Source organism: Patiria miniata, unplaced genomic scaffold (assembly GCF_015706575.1).
Source record: "Patiria miniata isolate m_02_andy unplaced genomic scaffold, ASM1570657v1 HiC_scaffold_23, whole genome shotgun sequence".
Taxonomy (NCBI): domain Eukaryota; kingdom Metazoa; phylum Echinodermata; class Asteroidea; order Valvatida; family Asterinidae; genus Patiria; species Patiria miniata.
In genome coordinates, this window is record NW_024037062.1 from 27,807 (window position 1) to 44,795 (window position 16,989).

A 16,989-nucleotide genomic window follows, 5' to 3' on the forward strand; every position below is an offset into this window, starting at 1 on the left:
ATCTTTGATACAAACGAATCCGGGAAATATAAATTTATAGTGACTTGGCATCATTCCATCTTGCAAGGTGACAGAAGAAAGTCCTGAATAGCGCCCTCTACTCCACCTCACCCGGCCGCAGCATTACATGACAAAAACAATGAAACAAGCCCATTGGTTTTACTTTAAACATACCTTAGACCTTACTCCATATTTTTTATACAATTTCCTTAAAACATAAGTAGTGACTATCAAATGTTATTAATATCACTCAATCTGAAAATATAAAGAAAACAAAAATCCCCCACTTGCATTATTGTCCATTCAGCCATAAAAAATCGTTGTGCGTCAATTTTGATCTGTTGAGTCAATTTCTTTTTTTCTTTAAAATTTTCTGTAGCTACAACAGTGCCCTTTAGTGCTGCACCGCCTCAAATATTTAGCACTAAGGAGCACAAGGGCAACAAGGCAAATGATAGGGCACCAAGTCAAATGATGTAAGCCCATATGAGAACTCAAACAAACAAAGCAGTACCACTTTGCTATTTTTTTCCCAAGCTTGGATGGTACAGACAAAGAATATTTTCTTAAACGCATCACTAGTTTGAATACAATTTAATACCAAATTAGTGACTCTCAACAGTATAGTTATGAACTCACAGTCTGTTTGTTTGATGACGGAATTTTTGTTACAACTTCCACATGGTAGTAGATTAAAAGGCGACTACAAAATACTTCAGTCTTTGTTAAAAAAAAAAAATAAGTGACTTGATCAAAGTTAGTTATTGTACAAGTGTGATGAGGCCTAAACCTTTTTTTTCCTGAATCTTTTTCTTAAAGTTGCTAAACGAAAGCTGTAATCGGGAACAACAAATCTGTTGGTGAACACACAATTGTGTGTTAATTTGAATTTGTTGTTAGGTTTTTCAAATAGACCTACAAACGCTGTGGTATAATAGCTGATTATGCTTTTTACCTCTTTACAAAAAATTGCTGATCCAAATGCGTTGCAGATAATGTTGGGATAATATACTGGTTGTTAACAAGTTTTGTTTGGGTGGCTTGATTTGGTCGATCTTGTAGCTTGGATCATGTCCCTCGAGCCAGTACGTCAGACTTTCACCTTTGCCCTGAAATAAAAGAAAGGAAAAAGATAAGAGATTGGTTGAAACAGTTATCTCATGTTTCCTTTGAAATATGATGGACTTGAGAATTTGCAGCAGTGAAAATTGAAGGAAGGGTAGATCATTTGTCATTTGTGATTTTTTTTCCCATTTGAAGCAACAAAAGTTCTCAAAATCTAAAGATGGGTGCTTAACAACTACCCCAAATGAAGTTAAAGATATGTGAATGCTATGTTTTCAGAGGAAACAATATTCTAGGATCTCAATTTCTATTCAAAAGTTGCTGAGACACGTTTGTTCTCATTCAGCTGATTGAAGCTTTGCAATGTTGCACACTAAACCGCTGAATGAGTCATGTCAACACTTGTGCACACCCATTCACAGAGTAGTCCGATCACAAACCAACTACTAACGAAAACTCCCAAAAAATGTGTCATTTGACACACTATTTAGAAATGGCCTTCTTTTATTGTGTTCTTCACAATGACAGCATGTAATGCCAGAGAGAATAATTTCACAGGCAGTCTGACTAGCTGTACTAAGGGTTGTTTTTTATTTTTATTGTAATTTTCCTACTTGGGTATCGATCCTTTAGGCTGGACTCTGATGTTCTTCTCATAGAGCTATATTACAAGACTTGTGATACATGCTTGCGACTGGACCTGTGATGTACTTGTGACTAGACTTGTGATGTACTTGTGACTAGACTTGTGAAATACTTGTGACTGGACTTGTGATGTACTTGTGACTAGACGTGTGATTTACTTGTGACTGGACTTGTGATATACTTGTGACTGGACTTGTGATTCACTTGTGACTGGACTTGTGATGTACTTGTGACTAAACTTGTGATGTACTTGTGACTAAACTTGTGATGTACTTGCCACCAGATTTGTGATGTACTTGTGGCTGGACTTGTGATGTACTTGTGACTGGACTTGTGATGTACTTGTGACTGGACTTGTGATGTATTTGCCACCAGACTTGCGATGTACTTGTGAACAGACTAGTGATGTTTTTGTGACTGGGCTTATGATGCACTTGTGACTAGACTTGTGATGTTCTTGTGACTGGACTTGTGATGTACCTGTGACTGGACTTGTGATGTACTTGTGACTAGACTTGTAATGTACTTGTGACTGGACTTGTGATGTACCTGTGACTAAACTTGTGACGTACTTGTGACTAGACTTGTGATGTTCTTGTGACTGGACTTGTGATGTACCTGTGACTGGACTTGTGATGTACCTATGACTAGAGTTGTAATGTACGTGTGGCTGGACTTGTGATGTACTTGTGACTAAACTTGTGACGTACTTGTGACTAGACTTGTGATGTACTTGTGACTTGGCTTATGATGCATGTGTGACTAGACTTGTGATGTAATTGTGACTGGACTTATGACGTACTTGTGACTGGACTTATGATGTATTTGTGAATGTACTTGTGATGTACTTGTGACTAGACTTGCGTTATACTTGTGACTGGACTTGTGACTGGACTTGTGACTGGACATGCGACTGGACTTGTAATGTACTTGTGAAGTACTTTTGACTGGACTTGTGATGTGACTTGTGATGTACTTGTGACTAGACTGGTAATGTCTAGTGTCTAGTGGTGCGCTGTGTGGCAGCACCCTCTCGTTTTTGCTCCGCAAAAATTCCGTTTTTTTGCGTGTTACGTCTTGTTTTGTCGTATTGTGCCTTTGTCATATGTTGTGTGATAATTAGTGAGTTTTTAAGACATTGCAATACAGCAAATTGTTGGAGGTTTTGGATAATGTGACTGTGTCGTCATTTGGGCAAGTCACGTTGCACCACCATGTTACGCTACACCGCACAACAGTTACTCCGCATTGGAACCATATGATGAAACAGACTGGAGCAGTAGGCAGATTACCAGCGAAAGTGTGGTCTATGCTGAAGTTGCATGGTCTATGCAATAAATATATCAAGCGGGGTACCAGGGCTGGAATTACTCGCCAACGCCCCATCAGAGTCGTGGTTAACTGTAGAAATATGCGGCCTCGAAAGCAACAGCCGGCTGTCTGCGTGAGTAACTTGGTGGCAATTAAAACCAATAAACTTAATATACCGACCCTGATGAATGCGAACGCCAGAACTTTGATTCCAAAACTTGATGAGTTAAGTGTAACACTAACTGAACATAAAGTCGATGTGTGTTGCATAACAGAATCATGGTGTCCTAACAGTGTTCCTGATAGCGTCCTGTTGTTAGATCACTATCACCCCCCCCCCCCCAATAAGACATAACTGAGACCATACATCAGGTGGAGGGATTGTGTGCTATGTACATGCCAACATTCCATTCTCGGTGCTCAGGAATTTAGCTGAGGAGAACGTCGAGTCTGTCTGGCTTAAATTGCAGCCCCAACGTCTTCCGCGGCAGTTTAATCCCATTGTGTTTGGAGCTATTTATCAGCCCCATAACGTCAAAGACAAGCATAATCATATATGCTGGAGCACATATACACCTCGCTAGACAGTGTAATGAGCTTGCACCCATCTGCGGGAATTATTTTAACAGGTGACTTTAACCGAATGCCAGATGCTATCCTCAAACGCAACTACAAATTGAAGCAAATCGTTAAAGGGGCAACACGAAACAATGCGCGCCTGGACCTGATATACACTAACATGAGTGATGTGTACTATGAACCAACAATTGAACCAGCGCTTGGTCTGTCTGATCATCAAGTGGTCGTTTGTCAATCCAAGCCGTCGTTTGCAATGCAACCTGCCAAAAAACTTTCACGGGTTATTAGACGCTTTCTCCCACGTGCAAAAGCAGCATTCAAAGATGAGTTGCAGGAGGTGGACTGGACTCCATTGTACCAGTGTATCCCTTGCTCAGATAAATATGACCAGTTTGAAACAACCATCGTATCCCTTGTAGACCGGCACTTCCAGTGGAAGCAAGTCACCAGAGTAGAAAGTGAAAAACCTTGGGTCACAGATCGTTTTAGGGATTTGATAAAAAAGAGACAGCGTGCTTGGCACGGAGGACACCAGCCCCAGTATAGGTACTACAGAAACAAAGTGAACAGGTTGAGGAAGTCGATTCGGAAACAGTACTTTCAGGCAAAAGTTGATCTTCGGACCTTAAACAAAGCAGAAATTGGTGGAACGAAGTAAAGCCACTCAAAGGTGAGAAACACGACTATAACCATTGAAAAACCTTGTCGACAATGTTGCGCATGGTGATCAGGAAGAATTTGCCGAATTCGTGAATTCTTTCTTTGCATCCATCTCATCCGACCTACCTCCGCTAGAAGCACCAGAGTCTCACAGTGAAGATTTAATTCCTACCAAGTACGTCCTCACAAGTTCGGCGGTTGAGAAAGCACTGAAGTTGGTGAGAACACACAAGGCACCTGGTCCTGATCAGATTCCCAATTGGATCTTGAAAGATCACACATCCATGTTGGCAAGACCAGTCTGCTCCATCTTTAATGCTTTGGTGGCCCAAGCAACTCTACCAAGCATCTGGAAGGCTGCTGATGTTATCGCCATCCCGAAAACGACTCCACCTGCCTCAGTAGAGAATGACTTGCATCCAATCTCCCTAACCGCCATGCTAGTAAAGATTCTTGAGGTATTCGTGTTTAAATGGCTATGGGAGCAGTACCAGCCGCAGTTACATGTAGATCCAGTCCAATTTGGTAACGTCCCAGGCTCATCAATTACTTGCGCTCTCATTGACCTGTTGCACAACTGGTACTCTGCCACAGATCAAGCCAAGAACATGGTGTGTGTCCTTTTCCTCGACTACAGCAAGGCATTTGATAGGATCAACCATGTGATTCTCATCGATAAACTGGAATCTCTTCATGTTGATCAACTCATCGTCAACTGGGTTACAGAGTTCCTGCAACACGGAATGCAGTGTGTTAAGATCGGCACCTGTAAATCGCAGTGGACTGTCATCAATGGTGGAGACCCACAGGGAACAAAACTTGGGCCATTGCTTTTCATCATGATGATTGGAGATCTTCAACCCTCCCTGCCCACAGTCAAATATGTTGATGATACAACACTGCACCGGCGGCGGAACCGGGGGGCAGAGGGGGCAGTTGCCCCCCCCCCCCCCCCACTTTTGAATGGGTAGCTATTTTGCCCCCCCCCCCACTTTTTACCAGGAGCGATTTTTAAAAAAACCAGGTTAATTAAAATGATGCAAGAGGTAAAAAAAGATTTCTGAACACGTGTCTCATTTATAGGGCCCTATTAATAGTATTATGTACAAGAATGTATCTTTTGCTCAGAAAATATTGGTTAAAGTGGTCAGAAATTGCCTCAGATCGCACCAAAGAGCATCTAGAATCAAAAAAAAATTTTGGGGCCCTTTAAAGCGGGCCCCTAACCCCACGCCTCAAGGGCTTCGCGCTTCACGCTCGCATCAGTTCTGATCAAGGTATGTTCCCCCACTTTTGAAAAGCGAATGACACCCCTGGTTGGGGTTGAAATTTTACAATAGGCCTTATAACTAAGTGAGCATGGCGACACAAAATTAGAAAAATGATTCGAAAAATAGGGATATACCGTAATTTTCGGAATATAAGCCGCGCGGTGTATAAGCCGCAGCACGCAAAAATCTGCAAATTAAGATCTGAAGTCGGCGTATATAAGCCGCCTCCAAAAATTCTAGTCAAAAAGCTCTGAACCAGTTCCAGTTACACTACAGAAGCTATAAAAAGGGCCACAAAATTTATATCAAATCATTTTCAATCGATACTCTTACAAACAAATATGGAAATTGATGATGAGAAATAAACACCGGGAAGTGCTGCCAGCTGCCCCGTCCCGGTCCCCGGCCTTAAAAGTTAGTGCATGGCCGGCCAGGCAGCCTAGCTGAAATAGTGACATCGCCAGATGAATCCAAAATGCAGGAGTCGGTACAGGAGGTGATTGATTGGTCTTCACATAATGACATGCGGATTAATCCAAATAAAACTAAGAAATGGTTATCAGTTTCCGTAAACATGTGCCGTTAATTCCAAGCATAAACATTGATGATCATAACATTGATCGTGTGAAACAAATGAAACTGTTAGGGTTGAACATCAGTGATGATTTACCATGGGAAACTCATGTTAATGCTGTGTATACGAAAGCTGCTCAGAGACTTTATTTGTAAATGCAACTTCGTAGGGCAGGTCTTAACCAGCTGGACCTCTGCAAATACTCTTTTGCTTGTATTAGATCCATACTTGATTATGCATGCCAGGTTTACCATAGCAGCTTAACTAAAGCCCTGTCCGTACTGGACTTTTTTTGGTCAAACTAACCGAGACTATGGGTACTTTTCCCATTTTAAATCCAGTGCGGAAAGCCTAGGACGTTTTCCTCGTGGTTACTTTTCCTGAGTCCAGCGGTTACTTTTACTGGCCAACTGCTGCCCAGGAAAACTTCCCAAGCGCCAAGGAAAACTGACCAGGTCACTTTTCCCGAAACGATAAGTCCAGTGCGGACAGTGCGAGTCGGTAAAAGCGGCTCAGGAAAGCGTACATCCAGCCCGAGCGCCCTGTATGTTATGCATACAGAGACCGCAGGAACCTGCAAGAGCAGTGGCGGAACATTTTGTAGAAACACGCTGCGGTGTATCATCAAGTCCGATCGGTAAAATCTCGTTAAAATATATATTTCAACGGACAAATACATACACAGAGAGAGAGAGAGATCACGTTCTGAGAATTAATTTGCGGAAATTCTCTTTCTCCACCGATGTATGTTATTTTCTAGGATCCAAATTCGTCCTGATACGCTACTGTAGTCATGCAGTGAGCATCATGGTCCGGTACCGTACGTAGGCCGTAGTCACTGGTTCCTGGCCCACATCATAGCTTCAATTCTGTAAGCATGCGATGGAAACCAACGAATACTGATGGCACTGCTGCCGCACGGAACATCGTACAGCAGCATGGCTTCGACGACGTGCATCACAAATGCGTCAGAATTATAGGCATTTTCGTCAAGATTTAGCGTGTCAAGATGAAATAATATCATGTAAACGATTATGTTGTGCATGCAAATGGCGTGTGTAATATTACTGTGCGTATCGGCGGCTGAAAATGTGATCGGCAATTTGTTTCCTGTGTACGGTGACCGTGAGTCATGATTATACTGACACTGTGACAGCTCGGTTACTTCTCCCACGCGGTCTGGGTAAATTTTCCCGTGTCGAAAGTCCAAGTGCGGACAGTGGTCACATTTGACCATTTCTCATTTTACCATCGTCTCGGTAAAACCTTGCAAAAAAAAAGTCCAGTGCGGACACGGCTTAAGGAACAGTCCAATTTGTTGGAATCCATTCAACGAAGAGCTTTGAGAATTATTATCCCTGGTAAGTCTAATGCAAAGGCAATGGAGCAGGTAGATATTCAAAGTCTATATGCCCGCGCAGGAAGTCACTGTGTGAGCAGTTATTCGCTGACATGTCAAATCCTAACTTTTCATTTGCTCGAAAAACACCAGCCTGTATCGTATGCATTAAGGAACCAGAGACAGTTCAGCCTGCCTTTCTGTAAAACGAACAGACTAAAGAATAGTTTCATTCCCTGGTGTCTTTATAATTTACAGTCCTAATTGTTAGTCACTTTTTAGCAATGTTAAGTTGATGCTGATGTTGATATTAATGACTATTTTAGGTTGAAGTGTTTTTATATCGTGTGAAGTTACCTGTGAATGCATGTGTGTCTAAATGATTTAAATATGTATTATAACTGAAATGTTTTGTTTTTAAATTTAAATACTTGTCATGACCGGTGGAGCTCTGTTAGTCATGTTCTAGGTATATGTGAAAGTATGTTTCCAGTAACTTGGTTACTTTTAGAAGCTTTTAATGTTTAATGTGCATTGCTATTTAAAAGGTTTAATATTTCAAACTCAAATGTAATTTAAATATCTTTCAAAATGTTTTTAATCCAACCATTTTAGATGCTTTGGTTGCTAATAATAATAATAATAATAATAATAATAATAATAATGTACTTGTGACTGGGCTTATGATGCACTTGTGACTAGACTTATGATGTACTTGTGACTGGACTTGTGATGTACTTGTGACTAGATTTGTGATGTACTTGTGACTGGACTTGTGATGTACTTGTGACTGGACTTGTGATGTATTTGTGATTTATCAATCTTAAGTATCTCGGCCACAAGCAAAGACAATGATCTTACCTGAGTGAATACCGATGCGGAGTTTGAGTTTCTCATCTTGTTTGTGTGGCATGATCAACTATCAACGCCCTCCAGGAGATGCCATGCAGTGGAGGCGATCATACCAGCATGACGGCTGCCATTACGGATCAGTAGGCAAGAGACCAACATGTAGGCATCGTCGATGCTTTCAACCTTGGCAAGATGTTATTATTTAACACTGGTTAATTTTGCTTTCAGACATTATCATAGAACATACATATTTGCGTGGTTTTTCCCTGAACTAGTAACCATGGTAGCATCAACTTAACCTCTGAGTGATTGTCATGACTACGCCTGCGAACAGCCGAGTAATGTTGACAATGATAATGCAAGTGACTCTTTGTAATTATATCACCGCACCCACAGATTCTGTGTTTTTCAGTGGCCGAGAGTGTGCATCACATAGTATTTGCTATTTTCCGTCTACATGTACATGGCTAAAAGGACTATATGACACCTTCCATTTTAATACTGACTACTTTGAGTGGCATAATCAAACTAGCCTCCTAGACCTGTTTTATAATGCCACTCAAAGCAGTCAATATGCAAGACTACATTTGTATAAGCATAGCTTGTAAAGTACTCTGATAGTAAAACAGATCTAAGATGGTAGAATCAAGTTAAGGGGTACGGGTTAAGTGCTTTCTGTCAATGTATTGTTGATCATTTCATGTTTGCATATTAACCATAATAAATGAACTTGGATAAGTGTATTAAGTATAATCTATTGCAGTACCCTTTAAACTAACTTCCTGTGATATGGCACGTTTGGCTTAACCAGTTCACATCAGACAACGTGTATGTATACACGCAAGGTTTTGTGGTAATCGGAATGGATGATGGATAAACACACAACAAGCGAGGCCCGAAATGTCTGTCAGTGGCCCGCTTGCAGCGAGATACCCGTAGATGACAGCCTGAAGCCGTCTGGCATCCAGATTCATGAAAACAATCCCAAGTCTTGGTCTTGTCAATATCAAAATAGTCCAGCGCAAACTGGTTAAAACAATCTGCTGAGTCATATGAAATATTTACCTTTTAGACGTCATAGTTGGAAATGATGGCGTTGAACAGCGTGTACAAGGCATTCAACAAGTTAACAACCTGGAAAGTTAAGCGCAAGATGTAAAGGGTAACTTTGGTGACACTATTGGTTTGCAATTATTTTTGGTGCTACTGTAATTGGTGATTTGGCCGCTGTTGGATCCGGTTGAAATAAATAAATAAATAAATAATCTGAGTAGACAATTTGATCAAATTTGAGTGCATTTTATGTTTTGAACTTAAGCCACCTTTGAGAATATGATTGAAAAGTACTAGGCCCTACATGCCCTAGGTGCATGTATATCTAGGCTGATTATAAAGATTACGTGCACAAACAGTAGATTGTCCCTTTTTGACAACTTTTGAGAGCCCTAGTTGGAGAGACGCACTGCGTGAATGTACTGGTACGCGCCCTTTCGTGTAATTATGTCATCATGCCAATGTTTGTGTTGGACATTCCTCACTAAATATTTGCCTTATTTATATAACTGTAGCAAAATACTTCCGTCTTCAAGTTAAATTTATTATCATTGCACTTCCGGTTACACTGGAAGTAAAGGTCAAATGGTATGCGCCCTGGACATGCTGGAACAAAATATTGCCAGTAGCAATGTCTGAAACAAAAAAAAATGAGAATACTACTCTGTTCCGTTATAGCCTTATTAAAAGTAAGCTTTCAAATTTTCATGTTAACCAGCTTGTAATAAGCCATTTGCGAGTTAAATTTGAATAAAATCTGGTATGCTGACTTAATCCAATGGTTTGCACGTTTAAACTTTGCATTCTCCCGACCAAAGACACTGTTTCAATATCACGTGATTCGGGGCAAGCCTTATGCTAGCAACCCCCAGCTCCGGCATGGTCTGGTGTCTTTGTGCCATTCTCACCCATTGTGAACGATGTATTGGTGCTGAGCATAACTATGCAAGAGCTTGCCCCGAATCATGTGATTAGCAACAGTGTCTTTGGTCTGGAGAATTCAAAGTTAAAATGGGTCAAGCATTCTGAGCAAGTCAGTGTACCAGATGTTTTTCAAATGTAAATCCCAAAGGGTGTAGGTTACTCGCAAATGACTTATTTGATACCAGGGGATGTCATGATGACATCACAATTTCTTTTACATCTTCGGACCAGGGTTCAAATTCCATCTACATGTAGGTTTTATCGTCATCACGTGAACTGTTTGGAAAAGATGTGGTTCGTTTTGATTTTGAGGCTTCTGTCTGTAATTTAAACTCACCCAACTTTGACCTTCCAGTAGACCCGGAAGTAAAGGTCGAGCGAGTTCACGTAGGTTTAGGAGAAAACCCGTAAAGAATTATTGTCCAGCAAAAAAAACCCAAAGAATAATTATTACCATTTCAAAAAGGTGATCGGGTCGTACCCGATCAAAAAGTCCCCAAAAACATTCAGTGTGATGAATCCTGCTTTTGACAGATTTTCCACTTTTTTTCTGTCTTAGTTTTATTGTGCTGAGCATAAAAATCGGGCAAGAAAGATCTTTTGCTGTTACTCCCTCAACCGTTTTAAAGTACAGTTAGAGCATTTTCTCTTCAAATATGAAAAAGTCTTACTTTGCAGTACTTCGAGTCTGTTCCATCCCTGTGAAGCACCAGCAAGGTAGTGATTGATGTACAAGGGAGCTCTGGTCTGAGTCTGTTCCATCCCTGTGAAGCACCAGCAAGGTAGTGATCGATGTACTTGATGCAGTCCTTCTCCTGGGCCGTATAGTGCTTCTCAAGGGAGCTCTGTTCTGAGTCTCTTCAATTCCTGTGATGCACCAGCAAGGTAGTGATCGATGTACAAGGGAGCTCTGGTCTGAGTCTGTTCCATCCCTGTGAAGCATCAGCAAGGTAGTGATGTGTACTTGGTGCTGTCCTTCTCCTTGGCCGTATAGTGCTTCTCAAGAGAGCTCTGGTCTGAGTCTGTTCTAGCCGTGAGAAGCAGTCCTTCTCCTGGGCCTTATAGTGCTTCTATAGTGCTTCTCAAGAGAGCTCTCTGATGTGAAGTGAGCTGGTAGATCTGCCATCACCTGGTCAAGAAATTTGAATATTGTCAATTTGGGAAAAAATGTTTGATACTGATTGAGACATTTACTTGTATTCATTATTAGCTATCCTGCAAATTCGAGTGGAACAAGGTTAAAAAAAAATAGGTTAACCAGTTTGCGTCGGATAACGTGTAAACAAACAAAGATTTTGCAGTATTCGTAGCGGATGACAGATGAACAAGCAATGATAGCTGAGTCCTATCAATACAGATGTCAAATAGGTTCAAAAAAATCTTGGAGTTTTTAAGAATAAATTATTGTTTCACTGAAGAAGAAGTGTCTTTGCTCCCTTATTAGTCCCATCCTTGTAGATAGGATAGGATGCCTAGTTATATATCTTTGATACAAACGAATCCGGGAAATATAAATTTATAGTGACTTGGCATCATTACATCTTGCAAGGTGACAGGAAAAAGTCCTGAATAGCGCCCTCTACTCCACCTCCCCCGGCCGCATTACATGACAAAAACAATGAAACAAGTCCATTGGTTTTACTTTAAACATGCCTTAGACCTTACTCCATATTTTTTATACAATTTCCTTAAAACATAAGTAGTGACTATCAAAGGTTATTAATATCACTCAATCTGAAAATAAAAAGAAAACAAAAATCCCCCACTTGCATTATTGTCCATTCAGCCATAAAAAAATCGTTGTACGTCAATTTTGATCTGTTGAGTCAATTTCCTTTTTTCTTTAAAGTTTTCTGTAGCTACAACAGTGCCCTTTAGTGCTGCACCACCTCAAATATTTAGCACTAAGCACAAGGGCACCAACGCAAATGATAGGGCACCAAGTCAAATGATGTAACACCATATGAGAACTCAAACAAACAAAGCAGTACCACTTTGCTATTTTTTCCCAAGCTTGGATGGTACAGACAAAGAATATTTTTTTATACGCATCACTAGTTTGAATACAATTTAACTCTTTCAGTGCCAAACTCGTACATGTACGAGGTATATTTGTTAGTCCAATAGCGCCAACCTCGTACATGTACGAGGTAATGTTCGTAAATGTTCGTACTTAAAATTGCCAAACCTCGTACATGTACGAGGTAGAGTAAATATGTTATCAAAAGGGGGCACTCTTGCTCTTTCTAATGGTACCATTTTCATGCATGTACGACCTGTATTTATTTTTTCATTCGAGTTCTTGAGAGAGGGCGCAGCACTAAATCTCGTATTTTCTGCAAAAAGTGCGGAATCTCCCTGTGTTCAGGCCAGTGTTTCAGGGTGTATCACTATGTTTGTGACTACTTTTGACTTTCAAATATATCAAGGATATACCAGAGAGTAACAACAACAAATTTAGTGAGTAAAACTTATTTACTTTTTTTTTTACAGAATTTTGAACAATTAACAAAAACGCTCGAAGTTGGGCGCTTTAGGGTTAAACTTTTCAAATTTCGCGGGCACTGAAAGAGTTAATACCAAATTAGTGACTCTCAACAGTATAGTTATGAACTCACAGTCTGTTTGTTTGATGATGGAATTTTTGTTACAACTTCCACATGGTAGTAGATTAAAAGGCGACTACAAAATACTTCAGTCTTTGTTAAAAAAAAAAAAAACTGACTTGATCAAAGTTAGTTATTGTACAAGTGTGATGAGACCTAAACCTTTTTTTTTTCTGAATCTTTTTCTTAAAGTTGCTAAACGAAAGCTGTAATCGCGAACAACAAATCTGTTGGTGAACACACAATTGTGTGTTAATTTGAATTTGTTGTTAGGTTTTTCAAATAGACCTACAAACGCTGTGGTATAATAGCTGATTATGCTTTTTACCTCTTTACAAAAAATTGCTGATCCAAATGCGTTGCAGATAATGTTGGGATAATATTCTGGTTGTTTACAAGTTTTGTTCGGGTGGCTTGATTCGGTCGATCTTGTAGCATGGATCATGTCCCTCGAGCCAGTACGTCAGACTTTCACCTTTGCCCTGAAATAAAAGAAAGGAAAAATATAAGAGATTGGTTGAAACAGTTATCTCATGTTTCCTTTGAAATATGATGGACTTGAGAATTTGCAGCAGTGAAAATTGAAGGAAGGGTAGATCATTTGTCCCAAGTGATTTTTTTCCCATTTGAAGCAACAAAAGTTCTCAAAATCTAAAGATGGGTGCTTAACAACTACCCCAAATGAAGTTAAAGATATGTGAATGCTGTGTTTTCAGAGGAAACAATATTCTACGATCTCAATTTCTATTCAAAAGTTCCTGAGACACGTTTGTTCTCATTCAGCTGATTGAAGCTTTGCAATGTTGCACACTAAACCGCTGAATGAGTCATGTCAACACTTGTGCACACCCATTCACAGATTAGTCCGATCACAAACCAACTACTAACGAAACCTTCCAAAAAATGTGTCATTTGACACACTATTTAGAAATGGCCTTCTTTTATTGTGTTCTTCACAATGACAACATGTAATGCCAGAGAGAATAATTTCACAGTCTGACTAGCTGTACCAAGGGTTGTTTTTCTATTTTTATAGTAATTTTCCTCTTTTTGTATCGATCCTAAGTTGCAGCTGGACTCTGATGTTCTCAAAGAGCTATATTAAAGTACAATACTTGTGATGTACTTGTGACTAGACTTGTGATATATGCTTGCGACTGGACCTGTGATGTACTTGTGACTAGACTTGTGATGCACTTGTGACTGGACTTGTGTTGTACATGTACTTGTGACTAGAACTGTGATATACTTGTGACTGGACTTGTGATATACTTGTGACTGGACTTGTGATTTACTTGTGACTGGACTTGTGATGTACTTGTGACTGGACTTGTGATATACTTGTGACTGGACTTGTGATTTACTTGTGACTGGACTTGTGATGTACTTGGACTCGACTTGTGATAGACTTGCCACCAGACTTGCGATGTACTTGTGAACAGACTAGTGATGTACTTGTGACTGGGCTTATGATGCACTTGTGATTAGACTTGTGATGTTCTTGTGACTGGACTTGTGATGTACTTGTGACTGGACTTGTGATGTACTTGTGACTATACACTTGTAATGTACTTGTGGCTGGACTTGTGATGTACCTGTGACTAAACTTGTGACGTACTTGTGACTAGACTTGTGATGTTCTTGTGACTGGACTTGTGATGTTCTTGTGACTGGACTTGTAATGTACTTAGGGCTGGGCTTGTGATGTACTTGTGACTAAACTTGTGACGTACTTGTGACTAGACTTGTGATGTACTTGTGACTGGGCTTATAATGCATGTGTGACTGGACTTATGATGTACTTGTGACTGGACTTCTGATGTACTTGTGACTAGACTTGTGATGTACTTGTGACTGGACTTGTGATATACTTGTGACTGGACTTGTGATTTACTTGTGACTGGACTTGTAATGTATTTGTGACTTGACTTATGATGTACTTGTGACTGGACTTGTGACTGGACTTGTAATGTACTTGTGCCTGGACTTGTGATGTACAGTACTTGTGATGTACTTGTGACGGGACTTGTGATGTACTTGTGACGGGACTTGTGATGTACTTGTTACTGGACTTGTGACTGGACATGTGACTGGACTTGTAATGTACTTGTGACTGAAATTGTAATGTGCTTGTGATTGGACTTGTGACTAGACTTGTAATGTACTTGTGACTGGGCTGATGATGCACTTGTGACTAGACTTGTGATGTACTTGTGACTGAACTTGTGACTGGACTTGTGACTGGACTTGTGATGTACTTGTGACTAGACTTGTGATGTACTTGTGACTGGACTTGTGATGTACTTGTGACGGGACTTGTGATGTACTTGTGACTGGACTTGTGATGTATTTGTGATTTATCAATCTTAATATTAATATTAATATTTCAAACTCAAATGTAATTTAAATATCTTTCAAAATGTTTTTAATCCAACCATTTTAGATGCTTTGGTTGCTAATAATACTAATAATAATAATAATAATAATAATAATGTACTGTGACTGGGCTTATGATGCACTTGTGACTAGACTTATGATGTACTTGTGACTGGACTTGTGATGTACTTGTGACTAGATTTTGATGTACTTGTGACTGGACTTGTGATGTACTTGTGACTGGACTTGTGATGTATTTGTGATTTATCAATCTTAAGTATCTCGGCCACAAGCAAAGACAATGATCTTACCTGAGTGAATACCGATGCGGAGTTTGAGTTTCTCATCTTGTTTGTGTGGCATGATCAACTATCAACGCCCTCCAGGAGATGCCATGCAGTGGAGGCGATCATACCAGCATGACGGCTGCCATTACGGATCAGTAGGCAAGAGACCAACATGTAGGCATCGTCGATGCTTTCATCCTTGGCAAGATGTTATTATTTAACATTGGTTAATTTTGCATTCAGACATTATAATAGAACATACATATTTGCGTGGTTTTTCCCTGAACTAGTAACCATGGTAGCATCAACTTAACTCTGAGTGATTGTCATGACTACGCCTGCGAACAGCCCAGTAATGTTGACAATGATAATGCAAGTGACTCTTTGTAATTATATCACCGCACCCACAGATTCTGTGTTTTTCAGTGGCCGAGAGTGTGCATCACATAGTATTTGCTATTTTCCGTCTACATGTACATGGCTAAAAGGACTATATGACACCTTCCATTTTAAAAACTGACTACTTTGAGTGGCATAATCAAACTAGCCTCCTAGACCTGTTTTATAATGCCACTCAAAGCAGTCAATATGCAAGACTACATTTGTATAAGCATAGCTTGTAAAGTAATCTGATAGTAAAACAGATCTAAGATGGTAGAATCAAGTTAAGGGGTTACGGGTTAAGTGCTTTCTGTCAATGTATTGTTGATCATTTCATGTTTGCATATTAACCATAATAAATGAACTTGGATAAGTGTATTAAGTATAATCTATTGCAGTACCCTTTAAACTAACTTCCTGTGATATGGCACGTTTGGCTTAACCAGTTCACATCAGACAACGTGTATGTATACACGCAAGGTTTTGTGGTAATCGGAATGGATGATGGATAAACACACAACAAGCGAGGCCCGAAATGTCTGTCAGTGGCCCGCTTGCAGCGAGATACCCGTAGATGACAGCCTGAAGCCGTCTGGCATCCAGATTCATGAAAACAATCCCAAGTCTTGGTCTGGTCAATGTCAAAATAGTCCAGCACGAACTGGTTAAAACAATCTGCTGGGTCATATGGAATATTTACCTTGTAGACGTCATAGTTGGAAATGATGGCGTTGAACAGCGTGTACAAGGCATTCAACAAGTTAACAACCTGGAAAGTTAAGCGCAAGACATGCAAGATGTAAAGAGTAACTCTGGTGACACTATTGGTTTGCAATTATTTTTGGTGCTACTGTAATTGGTGATTTGGCCGCTGTTGGATCCGGTTGAAATAAATAAATAAATAAACAATCTGAGTAGACAATTTGATCAAATTTGAGTGCATTTTACGTTTTGAACTGAAGCCACCTTTGAGAATATAATTGAAAAGTACTAGGCCCTACCTGTACATGCCCTAGGTGCATGTATATCTAGGCTGATTATAAAGATTACGTAGATTGTCCCTTTT

The 16,989-nt window shown here is 40.0% G+C and overlaps 1 protein-coding gene across 1 annotated transcript in view; it reads right to left on the minus strand.

Moving 5' to 3' along the window:
* Positions 1-15,606: 15,606 nt before the first annotated feature.
* LOC119731337 (speract receptor-like) overlaps positions 15,607-16,989 on the minus strand; it is a 29,374-nt gene continuing 27,991 nt past the window's right edge. The window contains exons 4-5 of the mRNA XM_038204510.1: positions 16,624-16,692; positions 15,607-15,740 (exon numbers count right to left, since the gene is read on the minus strand). Of these exons, the coding sequence (XP_038060438.1) occupies positions 15,621-15,740; positions 16,624-16,692 (189 nt within the window). The 3' untranslated portion in view covers positions 15,607-15,620. The remainder of the gene's footprint in view (positions 15,741-16,623; positions 16,693-16,989) is intronic.